This window comes from Cebus imitator, unplaced genomic scaffold (assembly GCF_001604975.1).
Source record: "Cebus imitator isolate Cc_AM_T3 unplaced genomic scaffold, Cebus_imitator-1.0 Scaffold6, whole genome shotgun sequence".
Classification (NCBI taxonomy): Eukaryota; Metazoa; Chordata; class Mammalia; order Primates; family Cebidae; genus Cebus; species Cebus imitator.
The window spans coordinates 4,297,339-4,318,532 of NW_016107321.1; the positions used below are offsets into that span (position 1 = coordinate 4,297,339).

The following is a 21,194-nucleotide window of genomic DNA, read 5'->3' on the forward strand; positions in this document are numbered from 1 at the left end:
AATGACATTTCATAAACTTACAAAAGGAAGTCTCTTTAGAGGAAAACAGCAATTGAGCACAGGCACCCTGACGTAGAAATGAGAGGAGGAAGCAAAACAGGCAGGTGGATGGGCCTGTTTCCTATGGGTGCTTCCTGAGAGATACCCAAGAAAACTGAACTTACGAAAGGCATATTACACTGAAACAACACCCAAAATATTCAGGTTCTGTGGGATCGGACTGATCACTCTGAATTTATCGGGATCATGACCTATAATTTTTTGATGTTTGTGAATGGATGAGTAGCCTCTGCATTGAATTCAATGATCCACAAAAGTGTCAAAAGAAAAAGAATCTGTGCCTGTGATAGACTGTAGATAATTTTGTCCTTGCTCTCCCAATCCACAAAGTGTCACATATCTAAAAACTTCTGTTTCTTTTCATTTGACAATGAGACAATAGAAACCCTCAGAGCATTTTTAGTATTTTCCAGCAATATCGGGACGTGGTGTAAATCACTGTGCCTGCCTATTTTGATGGAGCTGCCCAGATCAAGAAAAAGATTCTAATTTTGGCCATTTTCACAGTAGAGAACCTATGAAAATATATACATATATTAATTTTTGTAGCTTTTTTCTTCCTTCAGAAAACTTAGAGGCAGGTACTGATGCATCAGCTGTGTGAGTTCTGTGTAAACGTAGAAGGGTTTTGTGGGACTTACGTGGAAGGACAGTATAGATGGTTTCTGGGCCTGTTCTTACCTTGTTCTAAGACTGACTTGCCAGGGCCAGGAATGCGCGTGAGCCACACACCCCCCTACAACCCTTCCAGGACACTTCTTCGGCTCTACTTGAGGCTTCCCACAATCAAATGAAGCGGACACTGTGGCACAAGGTGGGAAAGAAATCCCATTTGAGTCAAGGTAGCAATTTTGTGGTGTAATTCAAGACATTCCAAGCACTGAGTTTTTGACATCTCAAAGGCCAAACTAAATAGTAAAATCATAAGCATGTTTTGGAACATTTTCTCTAAGTTTCAAAAGTGGTAGTAGACAACACAGAACCCTCTCTTTTCATGGAAATATAACCACTTTGTAATTATTTTGTTAGAGAAGTGATCAAACAAATTGATATAGTTTGGCATTAGAATGACATTGTTTTCTGAGAGGACCTTGATTGGCACAAACGGTGATGTGTCATTGTTACTCTGACTCCATGCAGTATGTTTAGAACATGATGCCATCCTTCCCATCATCACATCATCATCACCATCGCCATCTAAACCATGTAAAGTTGACTGAAAACCATAATTGTCATCCCTGCTGAAAGGCGTGAAGGCTTCTTTTTCCATGTGAGTCTCTGTGTGTGCACGTGTGTGGGTGTGTGTATGTGACTGTATGTAACGAGGATAACTGTCCTATGTTGAAATGTTGCCTTCTTTCAGCCAGCTTCAGGACAGCTCCTCTGGGGAACCTCCCATGGCTATCCTACTGCCGTGGGGGTGATTTTCACACACGTGCCTTTATGCTTCTTTTACCTCCTCCCTGCCTTCTCTCTGCAGCCAGCCCACAAGGTCTCTGGAGGTAGGGACAGTGTCCCATCTTTGGTAGCACCCACCAGTGCCTACAGCAGTGCAAGGGCTGCAGAGGGTGCTCAAAAATGCTTCTCTCTTGTCTCCAGCCCTTCAAGGTCTTGAATAATATAAACATTAATATAGTTAATAATTATTCATATAATTATTAATAACAACTACAAGACGAAATTCCTTCCCAACTAACCAGAGATTCTATGCTCTGGTGAATCTGGAACCTGAGTTTTCTAAATAACTTTCCATTTGCCATGGGCTGTTCTGAGAATCTTTGGAAGTCTTTTTAAAAAAGAAGCATGGCATAGAATGAAATCTTCTTCTCTAGTGCTGAGCTCAATTTCTGCTAGTATGCCTTACATACAGTAGACATGCATCATTGTACTAAAAGAGTTATGGTACCCTGCTCCTACTATTCAAAACAAAACTGAACGTTTCTATTTATTTTTACTTATTATTATTTATGTGGTAGATGTTGGTGGAAAGGAAATAGTTATTAAAATCATTCACCACCAAAAGCTCTAGCTTTCTTAAGCAGGAGTCAAACCTGAATATCCCACCAACCACATCCTTCTGCAGGAAATAGTCCTCAGCATTTCCAAGTGTCTGATGGAAACCCTTCTCACCAAGGTTGGGACTAACCTGACCTGTCTCACATAAAGGCAAGGTGGGGGACCTCACAGTGCACTGGGAAAACTCTTGTTCCCATTTTCCCTTCTTTCTCCAATCTCTAAGGACCTGATTCTCGTACATCCTCAATGTAGGTGAGGACACAAGAATTGCAGCTGGGAAGCTACTGTACTTCCCTTCTATGGGTGTCAAAGGTGCATGAGCCCCAGGTATGGTAGTGGGGTCTGAGGCAGGAAAGTCAGCCTGGGCTCAACTTCAAGGCAGCCTGTCAAGGACAGAGAGCCCCGGCAGTGAGAGGCAGTGGCATGTACCAGACAGGGCTGGCACTGACCCCATTGAGGGACTTTGAAGTAGAGAGGCCACCAAGATGCTTCTGCAGAACAGGCAAAAGCACCCACTAGAGGAAAAAGTCAGCTATCAACTCACACTAAATCCAGAAGCCACAATGCCACATTACAATAATACTGGCCAAGCAGAATCTTTCCTATCATCCTAATCCCTCCTTCCTCCCTCTTGTTCACCCAGGAGTGGCCCAAATGCAAAGCTGGGCAGTGTGGCTCCCATAATCTTCATCACTGCCCTGTACCACCTCCCCATCACTGCCTTGTACTACCTCCCCACACAATCTTGGGATGGTGGTCTTCAGTGGATAGGAGGCCAAGCTCCTTCCCCCAGCTCAAGGTCCCTCCACATGGCAGACCAAACCACAAACAGTCAAATTATGCAAAGGAAAAATCCAGGGTGGTTTTCTGTAACTAGGACTGAAAAATTGGTCAGTGGAGTGTTAAATATGGGACAATTCCAAGTAGCTTTTTTTTTTTTCCAGGAATACCCATGGATTTGTTATTTCAACTGTTTAAGAACTAATGTCAACTCCCTTTCCCCTGATCCAAGCCTCATATTCCCAACAAGAGTCTCAGAGCAATAAGCAGTCTCTAAGCTATGTCCCTAATGTGACTTGTGAGTAGTAAACTTATGAGAAAGGCCATCTGGGACTACAGAGCTGCACTACCCTTCCCTGAATTCCTAGGATGGCCATCTGTAGGTTTAAAATGTGCATTACATGCTTAGCTGTTTCCTGCTCTTCCTATTTTCTATCTTGCTTCTCAGCTGCAGAAGGGGAAAGTTTTTCATCTGACTGACTCTAAATTTGCTTTTCACGCATCCTACGCTAGTCATGGCAGCATTCAGTGGGACCATCCTGGGGCTGATGATTACCTCTAGGCTTGCTCTTTGGGAATTTTACATTTATTTATGCGTGTGTGGGGTGATGGGTGTGTTCCGTAACAAATGTGGCCAATAGTAGAGCAGGTTCAAGATGACCATGACGAAGAGCGGGGTCTGGTGGAGGGGTCAGCCATCTCCTTCCCAGAAGCACTGTGCTAAGAAGCCCTTTTCTTTCTTTGTTGCAAATCCATATTAAGGAAGCAGTTTCCTTACCAAAAAGAAGGCAACCTACCACACTGAGGAATATCACAGTAGTCGAAAAGTTTTCTTGGATTTGTTGTGTAGCACCAGGGACCGCCGACGTCACCATCAGGGTTACGGCAGTACTGAAAACAAGGAGGCATGTAAGGTCCAGCTTATGTACGGCAGGAGAGGGAGAAGGTGTTCTGAGGCTCATGCCTTTCACATCTAATGTCTATCCTTAGAAGACATAAGGCAGCCCTTCCTTCTCCCTCCTTCCCTCTCTCCTTCTCTCCCTCCCTCCCTCCTTCCTTTCTTCCTTCTTTCTTTTTGTTCTGAGATGGAGTCTCACTCTTGTCACCTAGGCTGGAGTGCAGTGGCACGATCTCAGCTCACTGCAACCTCCACCTGCTGGATTCAAGAGATTCTCCTGCTTCAGTCTCCCAAGTAGCTGGGACTACAGGCATGAACCACAATGCCTGGCTAATTTTTTTTTTTTTTTTTGTATTTTTAGTAGAGATGAGGTTTCACAATTTTGGCTAGGCTAGTCTCGAATTCCTGACCTCAGGTGATCTGTTCACCTCAGCCTCCCAAAGTGTAGGGATTATAGGCGTGAGCCACCATGCCTGGCCTCCTCTTTTCTTTTATCTTTCTTATTTTTATTATATTTTTTGGCAAAGTTATTTTTGAATGCCCTAAAGCCATCAGTCCTTTGCCCCTGTTCAAAAGGAGCTATGAGGCCTAAACAGGGAGTGATGACCCTGAGGGGTCTTTGGAGAATGAGTCTCCCTTTCAGGAGCCTGAGCCAGTGGAGGTCTTAGAGCCTCAGCACCAAAGGACAGTGGGACATCATTGATGTGCCTTGTCCCTGGAGGGCTCAGTGCTCTCCTACCCGATGAAGCCTGTTTGATGTTGATTCAGAAACGTTTATTTCCATGCATTGTGCACCCTCCATGGGGCAAGACACAGAAAGGCAGTATTGTCCTTCTCTTCATGTGATGCTGTGATAGAATAAGAAATGTATATTTGATCTCTGCCCCACAGTTCCTGACACAGAGCTCCTAAATCCCTCAGGGGTTCCTGAGTGTTGGGAGCATCTTTTGTTTGAATGAAGCAATTCTTGGTGGGTTCCTGGATAGTCTTAGGATGTGGCTGGTTGCCAAGGGAACCAACCATGTGATTTGAGAGTTGCCTGTTCAGCCCCACCCTCCAACCTCCAGGGAGGAAAGAGGAGCTGAAGGTGAGCTGATCATCAATGGCCAATCGTGTATTCAACTGTGCCTCTGTAATGAAGCCTCCATAAAAACCCAACAAGACTGCACTTAGAGAGCTTCTGGGCTGCTGAACACTTGGGGTCCGGGAGCTGGTGCACTGGAGAGGGCGTGGAAGCTCTGAGCCCTTTCCCACGTGCCTTGCCCTGTGCATCTCTTCCGTCTGGCTGTTCATGGGATCCTTTGTAATATCTTTTATAATAAATGGGTAAATAAAAGCAACATGTTCCCCTGAGTTCTGTGAGCCACTCCAGCAGTTTAATGAAACCCAGTGAGGGTATGCAGAAAAACAGATTTTTATTCAGTCAGGCAGAAGTACAGGTCACAGCCTGGAACTTGGGATTGGCATCTGGAGTGGGATGGTCTTGTGGAACTGAGCCTTAACTTGTGGGATCTGACCTTGTCTCCAGATAGTGTGTCAGGATTGGGTTACATTGCAGGACACCTGGCTGGTATCTGCAGGAGATTCGCTTGGGGTGTGAGGAGAAATCCCCCCACATCTGGTGTCAGAGTGTTATGTTGCGTGGTGTGAGTGGGAGAACACAGACACTTTAGTTTTTCCTCGATCTCAGTCTTTCCTACACAGAGGCCGCCTCAGAGAATGCGTGAGACTAGGGGAAGTCCTCTGTGCCCTGATGGCCCATCCAAATCTTTTCTAGAAAAATCGGACTTAAACATCATAAAGGGCATCTTTGATCACTGGAACCTCACATACAAACACTAGAAACTAGAAACAGTGCCCAATAATGGAAACTTTAAAGAAATGTCATGAAAGGGAAGAGGCCTGAGAACCCTCACATGTGTGGAGGTTTGCTGGCCTGTGCTGCTTGTACTTTTCATACTAAGGCCAATTATATTCTAGCTTAGCCCCCTGAAGCCTTTCCGAAATTTTCTTCTGCCCCTCTCCCCCACTAGCAAAAAAGAGCAGTCCAAACAGATTTTCTGTAATATAGAACCAATTCTGTTTGCAAAGATTGGTGAACAAAAGGCAAAAGAGTCCAAATCAAAGTGGCTTACATTTTTTTCCAGACCTGCCCGTGGATTTGTTTCTGGAGTGAAACTGTTGTGTTTATGGGGCTCCTGGGCAGCCCATTCTTGGCATGGAGTTCCAGTAACAGTGGTTGCCTTCTTGCCTCGGTATTTTTTCCCATCCCCAAATATACAATCTGTAGGGGAAAAATGGATGATTATAAACAGCCGTGTAGACCCAGGATTATATGGAATCAATGCAGTCGTGTCAGGTTTCTCTAGGATGACAGAATAAAGGGCCACATTCCTCAGAAACTGCAATGCTGAAGACTGCAATGAACACTGTCTACTTTAAGAAATTACTGGAGACGCTTATTGGCTTGGAAATAATCATACATTTGGCAGCATGTTAGAATAGGAATTTGGACTGGGCCGCTGAGATAACCCGTTTTAGAACAAGGTGAGTGGTTAAGCTGAGCGCCTGTCCTAAAGACACGCCCACTCACATTGTGCCAAAAGTCACACCTCTGACTCCCTGAGAGAGTACACTGAGGCTTCCTTCCACATGGCAGACCCTTAAAAAACAATTTCCCGTGCAGCATGGAAGGCTTCCACATCAGTGAGATTTCCCATGGCTTTTCATCCTAGTGTCCAAGTGTGTAGGTGTCTGGCCACAGATTTCTTACCTTGCTCAGAAGGAGTCTCTACATTTGGAACTTGGGCAACAGACGGAGGTACCACAACACTCCCTTCTGTTTCTGAGCATTTTTTCAGGTTGCAGTACTCCCACCTGACCGTGGGGTCTGTGGTAAAACACCAAGGGCTTTTATCGGCGTCTGGATTCCTGCAGTAGTTCATTGTCAGGTCACTGTAAATTCCAAAACAATACAGGTCACAAGACTTGGGAGAAGATTCAAGGGCACCCAGCACCCTCTACAGCTTGTTTTAACAAAGCGTTAACAAGTGGCTTTGAAATATTACCATTATAGGTACAATAATGTTGTCACAAGCACAGCTGGTCCTCAACTTTAAAGAACTGTGTACATTTCACAGACAGATTTTAATTTAAGTTTTAAAAATCAAAAGTAGTATATGCTCCATATAAGAACTCAGATCATACATAAATGTGTAAATGAAAGCATCAGAATATCCTCCTTCCACCTTCTGCCAAATACATTTCTCAGGAATAACGGGTACAGATTTTGAAGTGTATGTTTTATATTTTTATGCCCATAAAATATATTTCTAACTGTCCAGCTCTCTGTATTTCTCTCTATAGGACTATATTGTAACATGTGCATTGGAACTAAAATATATTTCTCCAAGGAGGAAATGACATCCAAGATGACATCATTCCTACGCCAGTCACCTTACTCTAAGAACTCATAGTATAACTAACAGGATCTTCTTTTACCGTGAAAAACAACCATGACAATAGTGTTACTGTCAATACCATGTCAGGTGTGTCAAGTGGGTTTGTTTCTGCAAGAATTATCAAAGTTGCCCTGAAAAACTAGCTCCCCGGCAGGATGCCATTTCTCTAGGATGGATTCATGGGTGGGACCACCTCTCCTGCTCGCGGTCCATCCTCTGCTTGCTGCAGCCGTTCCGGGACTGAGGGACTGGGGGATACGATGAAAGAATAGTGGGACTCAAGGCATAAAGAGAGACGGCTGGCTACACTATGGGTTCTGAAAAGGTTGGGCAGCTACGGAGGAGTCAGAAAACAATGGAGTAAGAGGCAAAGCAGGTGAGGACCCTGGGCTGGGGGCATCTTGGAGAATGCACTTCCCCTTGTGCCTCCAAAGAGTGTTGCTCCAACCTCTCAGAATCCTCACATTCATGACCCATGGCTGCCTGTGAAAACAGGACATGTATCATGGACCATGGGAATGCAACACTGCCTCTCTAGTGACTCTACACGTGTGACCTAGATTCAAGCCCAGGCACCCCATTTGAGGAAATTCGTTGTCCAAGCAGCTGGATGTGTCAAAAGGCTGAGTATTTGAAACAAACTTCCAGTCTTTTCAGTTGAGGTATACGTTCACATAGAGTGAAATGCACAGATCTTAAATGTTGTTTGGTGAGTTTTGATGCTCACCCATACTTGTGTAACCCACACTCCCATATGTTACAGAACACTTCCATTACTCTAGAAACGCCCTTGTGTCACTGCTCATTCAGTTCCTGCTACCCTCTTCCCACTGCCAGAGGGAAATACTATTGATTTCCTTCACCAAAAGTTAGTTTTGCCTCTCCTCAAACCTGATATAAATGAAGTCATGCAGAATACACACTTTTGTGTCTTCCCTCTTTCCTTGATCTAATATTTTCGAGTTTCATCCATCCTATTTGAGAGTGTCAGTTGCTTCTTCATTTTAATTGCTTAATATTATTCTATTATACGAATAGATTACAAATTATTGATTTATTTTCTCACTGACATTGTAGTTGTTTAAAGTTTGGGGTTACACTAACTAGAGCTACTGTGAGTATTCTTGTAGATCTCTTTGTGGACTTCTGTTTTCATTTCCATGGGGTAAATATTCAGGAATAGAATTGCAGTTTTGTGGGGTAGACGCATATTTATTTAACTTTATGAAAAACCAGCAGACTGATTTCCAAAGTGGTTGTGCCATTTTGTACTTTAAGCAGCATATGAGAGGATTGCACATCCTCGTTCCACATCAGTGACACCACTTATCGTTATGTCTTCTTAATGATATCCACGCCCATTTAGTGTTGGTGACATCTCGTGATGGTTATAATTCTTATTTCTTTAATGGTGAAGATGTTGACCATTTTTTCAGGTGCTTATTGTCCATCTCTCCATCGTTCCCCGAGAAATTCCCTATTTAGTTCTGTTGCCCATTTTATTTAGGTTGCTTGTCCTCTGATTAGTGAGGGGAAGAAATGTTTATACTGTAGATATTAGCCATTTGTCAGAGATATGGATTGAGAGTATTTTTCTTCCAGTCTGTTACTTACCTATTGATTTCTTAACAATGACTTTTGAGGAACATAATTTTCATTTTATGAAATCCCAAATTATAATTTATTTTCTTTGAGAGCTAGTGTTTTCTGGGTCCTGCCTGAAAAAAATTTTGCCTTTCTCAAGTTTGTGAAATATTATATATTTTCCTGGAATTGTTATATTTCAGCTTAAGTTTTAGCTCTTACATTTAGATCTAGGAGCTTCTGTACGTTAATTTGGGATGGAAAGTAGAAGCCAAAATTTGTTTTTATTTTTGTTTTCTAGATGGGTATCCAACTGTTTCACAATTATTTTGGAAAAAATGTTTTTCCCTATTGAATTGCCTTGTCATCTACATAGAAACTAAAGTGACCAGGTATCTGTGGATCTGTTGCTGGACCATCCATTTCTATATCTGTATGCCTTTTTTCCCCCCAATACCACATATCTTGATTACTATACTTTTATAAGTCTTTACCTCTAAGTAAGTCCTCCAACCTTTTTCTTCTCTTTAAATATTGTCCTGGTGATTCTAGCATATACATTTTGTCACATTTTTCAAAGAAAGACTGCTGGAATTCTGCTTGGGTATGGGCGGAATCCAAAGATCAGTTTGGTGAGAAATGATATTGACTCTTAAAATATAAGCATGATATATATTTATTTAGATCTTTTAATTTCTCCTTAACAATGTTTTTTAGTATACAGTGTATCGTTCTTGTGCATATTGGGTTAAATATATCACTAAATATTTTGTGGTTTTCATACTATTGTCAGTGATATCGCTCTGACATTTTTATTTTCCAATTGGTCATTGCAAGTGTATAGAAATACAACTACTTTTTTGTATATTGACCATGTATATACTTAAATGTTCTTCAATCTTGCAAAATTTAATTATTATTAGTCTTTAGGACTCTCTGCATCCATTAATTAAGGTTTCTGTGAATACAGGCAGTTTTACATCTTTGTTTACAAACTTTAGGCTCTTTCTTTTCTTCCTTTTTTCTCTCTTTTTGTTTTTGCTTTCAGGTCTTATGGCAATGGCTGTGACCAATGTAGTAAAATGTTGACTAGATGTACTGAGAGCAAACATATTTTTCTTATTTCCAATTTTAGAGAAAAAACATTAATCTTTCACCATTAAGTTGATGTTATCTGGAGGTCTTTTGTAGATGTCCTTGATCAAGTTTAAAGAAGTTCCAGTCTATTCATAGTTTTCTGAGACATTTTATCATGGATGAATGTTAAATTTTGTCACATTTTCTTCTCCATCTATTGACATAATCACATGACTTATCACTTTCATTCTGTTAACATGTTGGATTATATGAATTGTTTTGTAAATGTTAAGCCAACCTTTCATTCTTGAAGAGAAGCTTCAGTTGTTTGGGATGGTCATCATTTTAATGATTAAAATTTTGTTACATTTTTTATGTTTATGTTCACAACACATAACGTGCTATAGTTTCTCGCAATATCCTTGTTTTTTTTTTTACAACTGGATGTTTTTGTTTTCTCATCAGTTGAGTTGAGAAGTGTTCCCTTCTCCTCTATTTTCTGTAACAGATCATGAAGAATTAGATTTATTTTTTTTAAAATAATAAAATTCTTACTGAAGCCAACTGGGCTTAGAGTTTTCTCTGTGAGAAGTTTATTGATTTAATCATATATTAACATATTAAAGATTATATACACATGTTGTCTTTAGAGATATCAGATTGGTTAGAAATTCAGTTTATTCAGTGCCCAATTTGCTTATTTGTTTTTTTCTAAGGAATTAGTCCATATTATCTAGGATATTGAATTTGTTGACATAAAGTTGCCCTTGATATTTGTTTATTAGCTTTAATATGTAAAGGATCCTATAGCAATGCTCCTCCCCTCTTTTAGTCCTAATGTTGATGGTTGTGCTCCCCCCTTTGTCATCAGTTTAGGCAGAGCTTTATCAATCATGTAGATCTTTCAAAAGAAACAACTTTCTGTTTCACGGATTTACTCAATTGTTTGTCTATATTCTTACACACTGGATTTCACTGATTTTCATTCTTTCTTTCCTTCCATTTACCTTGGGTCTTACTCGCTTCTCCTTTTCTAGATTTTTAAGTTATCTTAGATCAACAATTCTCGGAGTTTTTGGTCTTAGGACCCCTTTAACTCTTAAAAAGTATTGGGGATCCTAAAGAGCTTTCATTTTGTAATATATGCTATGAATATTTATTGCATCCCAAACTGAGAATGTTTTTAAACATAAGAGACAATCACACATTTTATTAGCCACCAGAGAGATAATGTGATCAAACATTATGTAGCCTCTGGGAAACTCCACTGTATGCTTGTCAGAAAATAAAAGTGAAATGGCAAATAAAATCTTTTTTTAAATAAAAAATGTTTTAACCTCATAGACTATCTCTGAAGGGATCTCGAGAGACCTCAGGTTTCTCCAGACCATATTTTGAGAAATATTGTCTTAAGTCATTGATTTTTAAATGTTTCTGTTTTCTGCTAAAAACATTAAAAGTTATAAAAGCCTAAAAACATTCGCTGCATCATGCAAGGTTTGATCTACTATATTTTTACTATTATTCAGTTCAAAACTTTGCTAAATTTTTTGGTGATTTCTTCTTTGACTTTTGAAGTATTTGGAAATGTTTCATTTTCAAATATTTGATAACTTCCCCAATTTTTTGTTATTTATATCTCATTTAATTCTGTTTTGCTCAGAAAACATTTAATTCTTTTAAATCTATTGAGACTTGCTGTAAGGCCACACATATGGTATGGTGAATGCTCCATACATACTTGAATGTGTATTCTGCAGTTTGGCATAGTGTTAAATATTTTGACACTTTCCTTTAAAATGTATATATTTCTGAATTTTTGCATATTTTTTCTATTGTATTTTGTTTGGGAAGATGTATAACCATACGGAGAGAGACATTAGGATATCTCCAACTCTAATTTTGGTCTTATCTGTTTGTCTCTTTAGTTCTGTCAGTTTTTGCTTCATATACTAGAAGGGCTCTTATAAGGGTGCAACCCATTTAGCATTGTTAAGTCCTGAGGAATAAACCCTTTTTACTTAAGAAATAACTTTTTCATCTTGGTATTATTTCTTGTAGATTACTTTAGGATTAACATTACCACTTCAGCTTTCTTCTGATTCTTGTTTTCATGGTATATCATTTTCCACACTTGATTTTTGAACTAGCTCTTTACAATTAAAGAGCATGTGTGGTAAAAAAAAAAAAAAAAAAAACCAAAAACATAATTGAACTTTGATTTTTATTCAGCTTAACAATCTCTGCCTTTTATTTACAATGTTTAATCCCTTTATATTTAATATACTTAGGAGTGGTTCAGTTTAAGTCTACCATAATGCTATGTATTTTCTCTCTTTGCCATATCTTCTTCATTCTTTCTTTTTTTTCCTTTTTTTCCTTCTTTTGGATAAATGGAATATTCCTATTTTTATCTATTCCTCTAAGTTTAAATTTTTTCAGTTTCTCTAGGATTTACAATAACCCTCTTTAACTTACCACCTTCAACCATGTGTTTATATTATATAACTTCATGGATAGTGTTTTCTTACAACAGTATACTTCCATTTATCTCCTATATTATTTATGTGACTATTTTAACATTTTTACTTTTACATATGTTAAATTAAAAATACATTGCTATGATTTTTCTTCAAGTAGTCAATTATTATCTTTTTTTTTTTTTTTTTNTTTTTGAGATGGAGTCTTGCTCTGTCACCCAGGCTGGAGTGCAATGGCACCATCTTGGCTCACTGCAACCTCTGCTTCCCAGGTTCAAGTGATTCTCCTGCTTCATTCTCCTGAGTAGCTGGGATTACAGGTGCATGCCACCGCCACCGTGCCTGGCTAATTTTTGTATTTTTAGTAGAGATGGGGTTTTACCATGTTGAGCAGGCTGGCTTCAAACTCCTGACCTCGTGATCCACCCACCTCAGCCTCCCATCAATTATCTTTTAAAGAAATTAAGGCATTAAATATAAGTCTTTTACATTTTCCATTTCCAGAGTTCTTCATTACTTAGTATAAAGTTCCCATCTGACACTATTTTTCTTCTACCAAAATAGATTTCTAGTACATCTTTTATTATATAAGTCTAATAATAAAATATTCTCTTAGTATTTTATTTTGTGAGTGTGTGAGCGGCAGAATATATATTTATATAACATTCATTTTCAAGGGATATTTTTGCTGGATATAACATTCTATGTTAATTAAAAAATTTTTTTAAATCACTTTAAAGGTGTTATTTCACGGTTTCTGACCAGCATAATTTATAATGAGAAGGTATCTCAGTCATTTTTGCCACTATGCTTATGTGTGAACATGTATTTTCTTCTTCTGGCTTCTAATACGATTTTTCTTGTTGCTTCAAGTATTTTTTCTGTCCCAATATCTCTTTCCTTTCTTGTGACTTGCTTTACACATATATGAAATCTTTTGATATCTTCATAGATGTTCTTGAAGCTCTGTTTCTTTATTTTCTCAGTCTTTGTATATGTGGGCTGCACTTTGTATCATTTCTATGGAATTGTTTTCTAGTTGATTTTTTCTTCTGTAATTTCTAACCTGATGGTAAGGTTATCCAGTACATTTTTTATTAAACATATACATTTTGTAGTTATTTAATTTCCATTTGGCTATTTTATAATTTTCTTCTCTTGATATTATCCATTTGTTTCTTTCATTTTCATGTTTTCTTTAAATCCTTGAATACAGTTATGATAAATATATTTCAAATATTCTTGCCAGTTTCATCATTCTTGGGTATATTTGTCTTGAGTGCTTTTTATCCTGGTTACAGGTCACACTAAATGGTTTTTGTATGTCTAGTAAAGTTATAAATTTAGGTCACACATTGTGGATGCCACATAACTGAGCAACATGATTTTGTTGTTTACCTTTAAAGAGGGTTGAATTTTTCTCTGGCAGGCAGTTAATTTACTTGGAGGTCATGTTGTTTTTTTTTTTTTAGACTTGCTTTTCAGCTTTACTATGCTGTTTCTGGAGTGGCCTTTATTATAGGAATACATTAATTCTACTCCCAAAGTATGGCTTTATGTGGCGATTACTGAATGCCTGAGATATTCAGCGAGGTCTTTCCTCTGGCTAGTCAGAGCTCAAATATCCTCCAGTGCTATGTGAGCTCTGGCATCTCCATTGAGCTCACTGTTCCCCTGCAGTTGTTCATTCCCCAGTAGCTGTTCTTTACCCTACTTTCTCTCTGGAAACTCTCCCTGTGCATATGCAGCTTTCTATTTAGCCAAAGACTAGAGGACTTTCTATGCACATTCCTGGAGCTCCTTTCCTCCACAAATCCTTTCACATTACTGACCAGCCTAGAAAATCTCAGCTGTTTTAGTAATCCCAAACTCCAATCTCTTTTCCTCCATTCAGCAAGACTGCTGTGGTCAGTTGGGCTCCATCTCCTTGTTCTTCAACCCAAGAAAGGTCTCCAGGAACAAAGCCAGGGTAATTATGGAGTTGATCTCATTTGATTCCCTTTCTAAATTATCTCAGTGTATCTGTTCTCCAATATGTGAAAACTTTTTTTCCCACATATTGTATACTCATTTATGGAAGAAAGGCTGTCCTTGTCAGACCCAGTTTTTCGTTCATCTAATGACCCTTTTTGCTTTTCAGCATGTGTGTATTTCCTGACTCTCATTTGCCTTCCTGCTTTTGTTCTTCATGTCTCAGCAACCCATATCCTTTCAGACCACTGCTCAGGACTCACTGTGTTTATACAGGTCAGAATATATATATTTATGATATATATTCTAATATATATAATGTATATACACACATACACACATATATGGGTATATATTCATGTACATATATATATACACACACACACACACACACATATAAAGCATATATACATATGACCCAAGACAAAAATAGCAAATTCAACCTTCATTTTGGGGGCTGGAGGTTAAAATGATATCTTTCTATGGTAGAAAGATTGCACTGATGTTTAGTGGATGTTGTGGAATGGTACTGTTTCTGAGCATTTGTTCATATGTACTCCTGAGCTTTCAATTAATATGACCTCACCACTGCCATATATCCTCCTGCTTCCATAAAACTATGCAGGAAAAATAGCCAGCTTAAAATTTCTCTTCTCACAGACCCTTTCTTCAAAAGCAAGATTCTTGAGACATTTTTCTACGCATTTTGGGTCTAAGAGAAATTTGGTCCTAGGAAGTGAGCTTGAAGCATGGATCTTTTAGCAGAAATTTCAGTTGGCTGATGCCCCTCTTACAGTAAAAATCAAAGACATACGCATTTGGGTAATTTTCTGGGGTCTTCACATGCCGGTGCGGTGTCATAGATGACCAAGATTGACACTTCTTTCCTGTGACAGTGGTGGAGGATGTGCCTCGGTAACTCTGTCCATCACCATGGTAGCAATCATGGACCACAGGTGTTTGCTCAGGTGGTGCTGAAATTAAAATAAAAGAAATCAAGCTTAACAATTACTGAAAAAAAGAAACATGAAGCAATTTATGACAAAAACAGTATAGTAGCCTCTGAGAATTATGACTGTTTTCTATATTAGCAGACAGATGAACATAAAAAAAACAACACATTTATAGCATTTTAGAACATTAATAAGTTCTTAGTAATATTTCATTTAAAACTGGTGGGGCTGGGAGAAGAAAAGATAGAGTACTTACAATTGGAAATTGCATTTATGTGCAAGCTCTTTTTTATGGATCTCTACTGAGTGCTCATGAGAACATGGGGGCAGATGAGAGGAGGATGCATTTGGCAGTGCAGGCTGTAGGTGGTGATTGGCTGTCAGTTGGGGGCAGACATGAAACCCTTGCACATTTCCCTAAATCCTTCCTCAAACAAAGCCAAAGTCCAAAGCTTCTGAGTGATAGGGCAAGAGATGGTCCTTGAAGATTGTCTCTTGCCCTATCACCAAGAAGCTTTGGTCTTTGCCCGCAGCTCTGGTCTTTGCCCGCAGCTCTGGTCTTTGCCCAGAAGCTTAGTCATTGCCTACAGTTCTAGAAGATTTCTAGGACTGCAGGCAAAGATCTACCGCTTCTGCGTGGTAGAGGCAAAAATCATATTCCCTTGGCGAAATTACAGGAAATTATCTTGTGCCCCGCATCCTGCATTGCAATAAAGCAGAAGTCTACTACTCTTTCTTTCCAAACCCACCACAGGTAAAAGTTCCATCAGAAGGAGGTGCAGGAACACTGAAAAATCACACTTTCAAAGCTTAGCTGTGCAGAACTGGCCTAAGGGGGAGGTAGACCAGGGAGCTAAATATTCTCTTACGTTCAACAAAAAGTGAGCATTCAGTAACAAGAAACAGCGAGTATCAATGGTGTTAGATTAAGTGTATGAAGGTATCGCCTCTGTATTGCAGGCATGCAGAGACTGTTGAAATCTGAGAATGAATAGGAACACTGAGAAAACTGTTCAGCACCCCAGGCCCCACTCTAAGCAAAATATAGCGGCAGGGCATCACTGGAGGAATTTAAATCTGTAGCACACTAAGGGTAAAACTAATAATCATGAATCTCAAATTCAGTTAAACTAGTAACTACATTGACTCAATTATCCACAACATATATTTGCAAGAGAAGGGTGTCTGTTTCAAAGTATAAATAATATTTACTGTAACCTCTACTGTTCTTCTGTTTATAATGTCCAATGTTTGATTAAAGAATTACAAGACACACCAAAAACCCAAGGGGAAAAGAAAGCCACTGTTGACTAATAAAGCAATCCAGAGAGCCAGACTCAGAGAAGATCCATCTGGAAACTATCAGATTGGGATTGTGTGATACCTAAGTTAATACGTTAAAGGATCTTGTGGTAAAGGTGGATAATATGCATGGATAGGTGAAGAATTTCAGCAAAGAGATGGAAACTATAAAAAAGGGTAAAATAAAAGTGCTAAAAACATTCATAATATCAGAGATGAAGAATTCTCTCAATGGGCTGAGGAGACAACTAGACACAACTGATGAAATAATCCAGAAACTTAGAAATAGGTTATTAAAACTTATCCAAACCAACATACAAAGAAAGAAAAAAGAGTTACTGAAAAAAAAAAAAAGAACAAGCTTACAAGAATTATGAAAAAACATGAGTGTTCTAACATGTAGGTACTTAGAGTCCAAAAAGGAAAATACAGAGAGGGAAACCTGAAAACAAACAAACATTTGAACAGATAATGGCTATGATTTTACAAGGACAATGAAAATCAACAATCTAGGCTGGGCACAATTGCTCACACCTGTAATGTCAGCACTTTGGGAGGCTGAGGCAATGGATCGTCTGAGGTCAGAAGTTCGAGATCAGCCTGGTCAACATGGTGAAACCCTGTCTCTACCAAAAATACAAAAATTAGCTGAGCCTGGTGGCACGCCCCTGTAGTCCCAGCTACTTGCTGAAGCAGGAGAATCACTTGAACCTGCGAGGCAGAGGTTGCAGTGAGCTGAGATTGTACCACTGCACTCCAGCCTGGGTGACAGAGCAAGATTCTGACTCAAAAAAAAGGAAAAAAAAAATCAACAATCTACAAATCCAGGAGCTCAGATTACCTCAAGCAGATTAAACACAAAAAAATTAATAATAAACATATCATAGTCAAACTGTTGAAAAACAAAGATGAGAAAATCTTAAAGGCAGTCAGAGAAAAATGACCTATTGAAAACATAGTGACAAAAATCAGAGTTCTAGTCAGAAACTGTTTAAAACAGAAGATAATTGAACATCATCATTAAAGTGCTGCAAGGAATGAAACTCTCCATCCAGTATCTTTATTCAGCAAAATTACTTTTAAAAACTGAAGCCAAAATACTTTTTCAGACACTCAAAATCTGAAAGACTTCAGCAGCAGCAGACCTGTGCTACAAAAAATGCTAAAGGTTGTTTTTCACAGGAAGAATCTGACACCAGATGGAAATTGAGATGTACCCCAAAAGATGACGAGCATCAGAAATGGTAAAATAAAGAAAGAAAGAAAATATTTAAAATAGCTTTGTGTAAAATCACTTTAAAACACAACTCACTATTCAGGGCAAAAATAGTGTCAATCAATGTATTGTGAGATCTATGACATGGTAAAAGTAAGCTTCTCTTACAAGGATTAATGGTATAGCATTTTGGGAGGGCGGAAGCAGAAGTGCAATGATGTAAGGTTTTATATCACTTGAAGGTGGAATTATATCACTTGAAGGTGGAAAGTGAAAAGTAAAAAATGTATATTATAAACATTGTGGAAAATACTAAAACCATTAAAAATTAATTTAATAAGTAAATAGTGGAGATAATCTAAATGAAGGCAGAAAAAGATGAAAAAAGAAACAAAGTTTAAATGTGACAAAGAGAAATAACTAACTTGATGGTAGATGTACATTCAACCCTATTAACAATTGCATTAATGCAAATGGTCCGAACGTCTCAATTTAAAAGCTGAGAAAAACATAGGTCATACAAATACTAGTGAAAATAGAGTGGTGAGACTGTATTTATATCACCACAAATAGACTTCAGAACTTGAGAAGAAGGAATATTCCCAGAGATAAGAAGAAACATTACATAATGATAAAGGGGTCGTTTCATCAAGAAGATATAACAACCCTAAATACATCTGTGCCTAACAACAGAGCATCAAAATACACAAAACCGAGTTAGGATCTAAAAGTGAAATAGACTAATCTACAGTTAAAGTGGGACACATCACCATTCTTCCTCAGGAGTCAATAAAGGAGGAGACCGACCATCAGTAAGCATGCAGAAGAACACCACCAACCAACCTCACCTAAATGACCTTGAGGAACACCCCACCCAACAACTGCAGAAGACACATTCTTTTCCAGAGCACAGAAACATTCACCAAAGTGATTATATCCTGAATCATAAAACAAACATCAACAAATCTAAAATAACTGAAATCATACAGGGCACACTCTGACCACAACAGCATTAAACTTACAAAGATACAGTCTAGTGTGATGATGCCACTCGTGTACAAAAATAAGGCGAGCACTTGGGCCCTCAGTAAGCTCCTGTACCGTTGCTTACCTGAGACATCCAACTGTTCTGTAGACACTGGGGAGGACTCACAGGACGGTATGTTACAGTACTCCCACCGCTCTTGGCTGTTGGTTGTATAGCACCATGGGGCCTTTTCTCCATCAGGGTTACGGCAGTAGTTTTCATCCAAATTTCTGAAAAAGAGTGATTGTGAGCTTAGCTTTCCAAAAAGAAAAATGTCTGGGGAACCACACTTTGAGAACAGCTGTTACAGGAAAAAAATGTGCTAAAGTTCATTTCTTTCACTTACGATTAGATCAGTTTTTCTTCCAGGATACTTTATCCTGGCTTCCTACAGTAACTAAAACTAAGGCAAAGTCAAGGGGATTTCACATTCCCCATAGCAGCAGAATGAGACTTGAGGGGGCTTACTTGCAGGGAAAGTTTTCTGGTGTCTTGTTGTGTCTGTGAGGGGTCTGTGCACTCCAGCGCTGACAGGTGTGCCCCGACACGGTAACAGCCACAGTCCCACGATAGTTTTCACCTGTTCCCTTCAGACATTGGTAGGTGGGACCAGAAGATGGTGGAGGTGTTGCTTGAATGTAAAAAATAAATTACAATGAATAATTTTAAAATAGAGAATGCACAGATGGATGTTAACGGGGATGGCTGCAGGGGGCTCTGATCTGTCTTGTCTTCTGCTCAGCTGCTTTTGGAATTTGGCACTTGAGAATTGTTTCATGCTCTCAGAAGAAACCAACTTAGTAGCATGTATGCCTGTGAGACCCTTTCATAAGAACTCCTCCAGGGAAAGACCCTTGGGTAGATGCTTCTTTCTATGTTCTCCTTGCTCAGTTCTTCATACCTGGTAAGTATCAATATGTGTTACATCCCACCCCAAATTTCACATATGCCAATGGTCCACTCCCTTTCCTGAAGAATAAATCATTCACTGAGTAGACCTAACTGAATGGCACCCAACATTCCATAAAGTCAAACAACAGGGAAAGAGTCCAAGCAAAGAAGTCAAAAAACATCTCCAATGAAAAGTGTGTGCATCCAGAAATCAAGATGTTCTTGAGGAAAAAAAGAAGATGACAAAAAGACAAACTGAAAAAAGAGAGAAATTGATATTCATAAAAAGGGAGAATGGCTGAGGAACTTCCACTCCCAAAGAACATGTGTCAGAGGAAAGGAGGGGAGGCCAACCCTCACTGAATCCTTTGTGAATTTTCACGCCTGTCTTGTCTTAGTGTGTAATCCTTTGTTTCAAATTCTCAGAGAGGAAAATATGATAAAATTGTTGTCTCCACATCATTGTTACTAGGTCTGCCATTTAATCTTCTCCTTCTGAACTCTTTCCCACTCCCACCCTCTCACTCTCTGCTCCCCAAGCTGGAAAAACTGGGCATCCACAGAAATGAACATGGTAAACAAAGACACTCTTTGTTTACAAGGCAACTATTAGAAAGAACTCTGGTTGAAAATGAAATCCATGTGCCAGAGAGCATGGGTCTGATTTCCCTAGAGCATGGAGAAAAGTAGAATAGGACAGACGATACCCAAAGCCTACATTTCACTGAACTCCTAAGAGGCAAAAGTTTCTGTTGCAAAGAAAGAAAAACATAACAAATGGACACTCTGATCAATTACCTACAGTAACTAATAACCATAACTGTTTTAAACCAGCAATAAAATAAAGACAAATAACATCCCATAGGACTTGTAGGTCACTTTTCAGGGGCTGCACTCAGGCACTGACACATGTTTTGTTTTGATTTCAAGAACAGGGCAAGTCAGAATCCTGGAATCTGGGTGTGCTTCATACTCACTGCAGCGAGGGATGTCACAGAGTTCCCAGCGTTTGCTGGGGTTGGTGGTGAAACACCAAGGCCGGGGCTCCCCATCGGGGTTACGACAGTAATTTTTCTTCAAGTTCTTGCTTGGAAATCTGAATGGACAAGAAAGATTTTAGTAGCACTGAACATTTACGTTCATGGATGAGACTCTTTTTCAAGTGAGTAAACATTGAACACCTGCTGTGTGCTAGGCACAATCGTGCATGGAGGAGGTAATTGGATGAAGGCTGTGTTCAGAGATGGCAACTAGGAAACAAGGTTGCCTCAGTATTCCAAGGATTTTCTTTTCTTGTTTTTTTTTTGAGACGGAGTTTCACTCATCTTACCCAGGCTGGAGTGCAATGGCGCGATCTCGTCTCACCGCAACCTCCGCCTCCGGGGTTCAGGCAATTCTCCTGCCTCAGCCTCCTGAGTAGCTGGGATTACAGGCACGCACCACCATGCCCAGCTAATTTTTTGTATTTTTAGTAGAGA

The 21,194-nt window shown here is 39.2% G+C and overlaps 1 protein-coding gene across 2 annotated transcripts in view; it reads right to left on the reverse strand.

Moving 5' to 3' along the window:
• The window catches only part of PLG (plasminogen), a 53,694-nt gene that overhangs the window by 15,951 nt on the left and 16,549 nt on the right, over positions 1–21,194 (reverse strand). Inside the window, exons 7-14 of one of the 2 annotated variants that reach the window (XM_017538020.2) lie at positions 20,694–20,812; positions 19,294–19,456; positions 18,910–19,055; positions 15,142–15,301; positions 6,528–6,709; positions 5,890–6,038; positions 3,654–3,747; positions 742–862 (exon numbers count right to left, since the gene is read on the reverse strand). In XM_017538020.2, the coding sequence (XP_017393509.1) occupies positions 742–862; positions 3,654–3,747; positions 5,890–6,038; positions 6,528–6,709; positions 15,142–15,301; positions 18,910–19,055; positions 19,294–19,456; positions 20,694–20,812 (1,134 nt within the window). Of the gene's footprint in view, positions 1–741; positions 863–3,653; positions 3,748–5,889; positions 6,039–6,324; positions 6,417–6,527; positions 6,710–15,141; positions 15,302–18,909; positions 19,056–19,293; positions 19,457–20,693; positions 20,813–21,194 lie in introns of those variants that run through there. The other variant, XM_017538023.2, reaches the window with a different exon arrangement.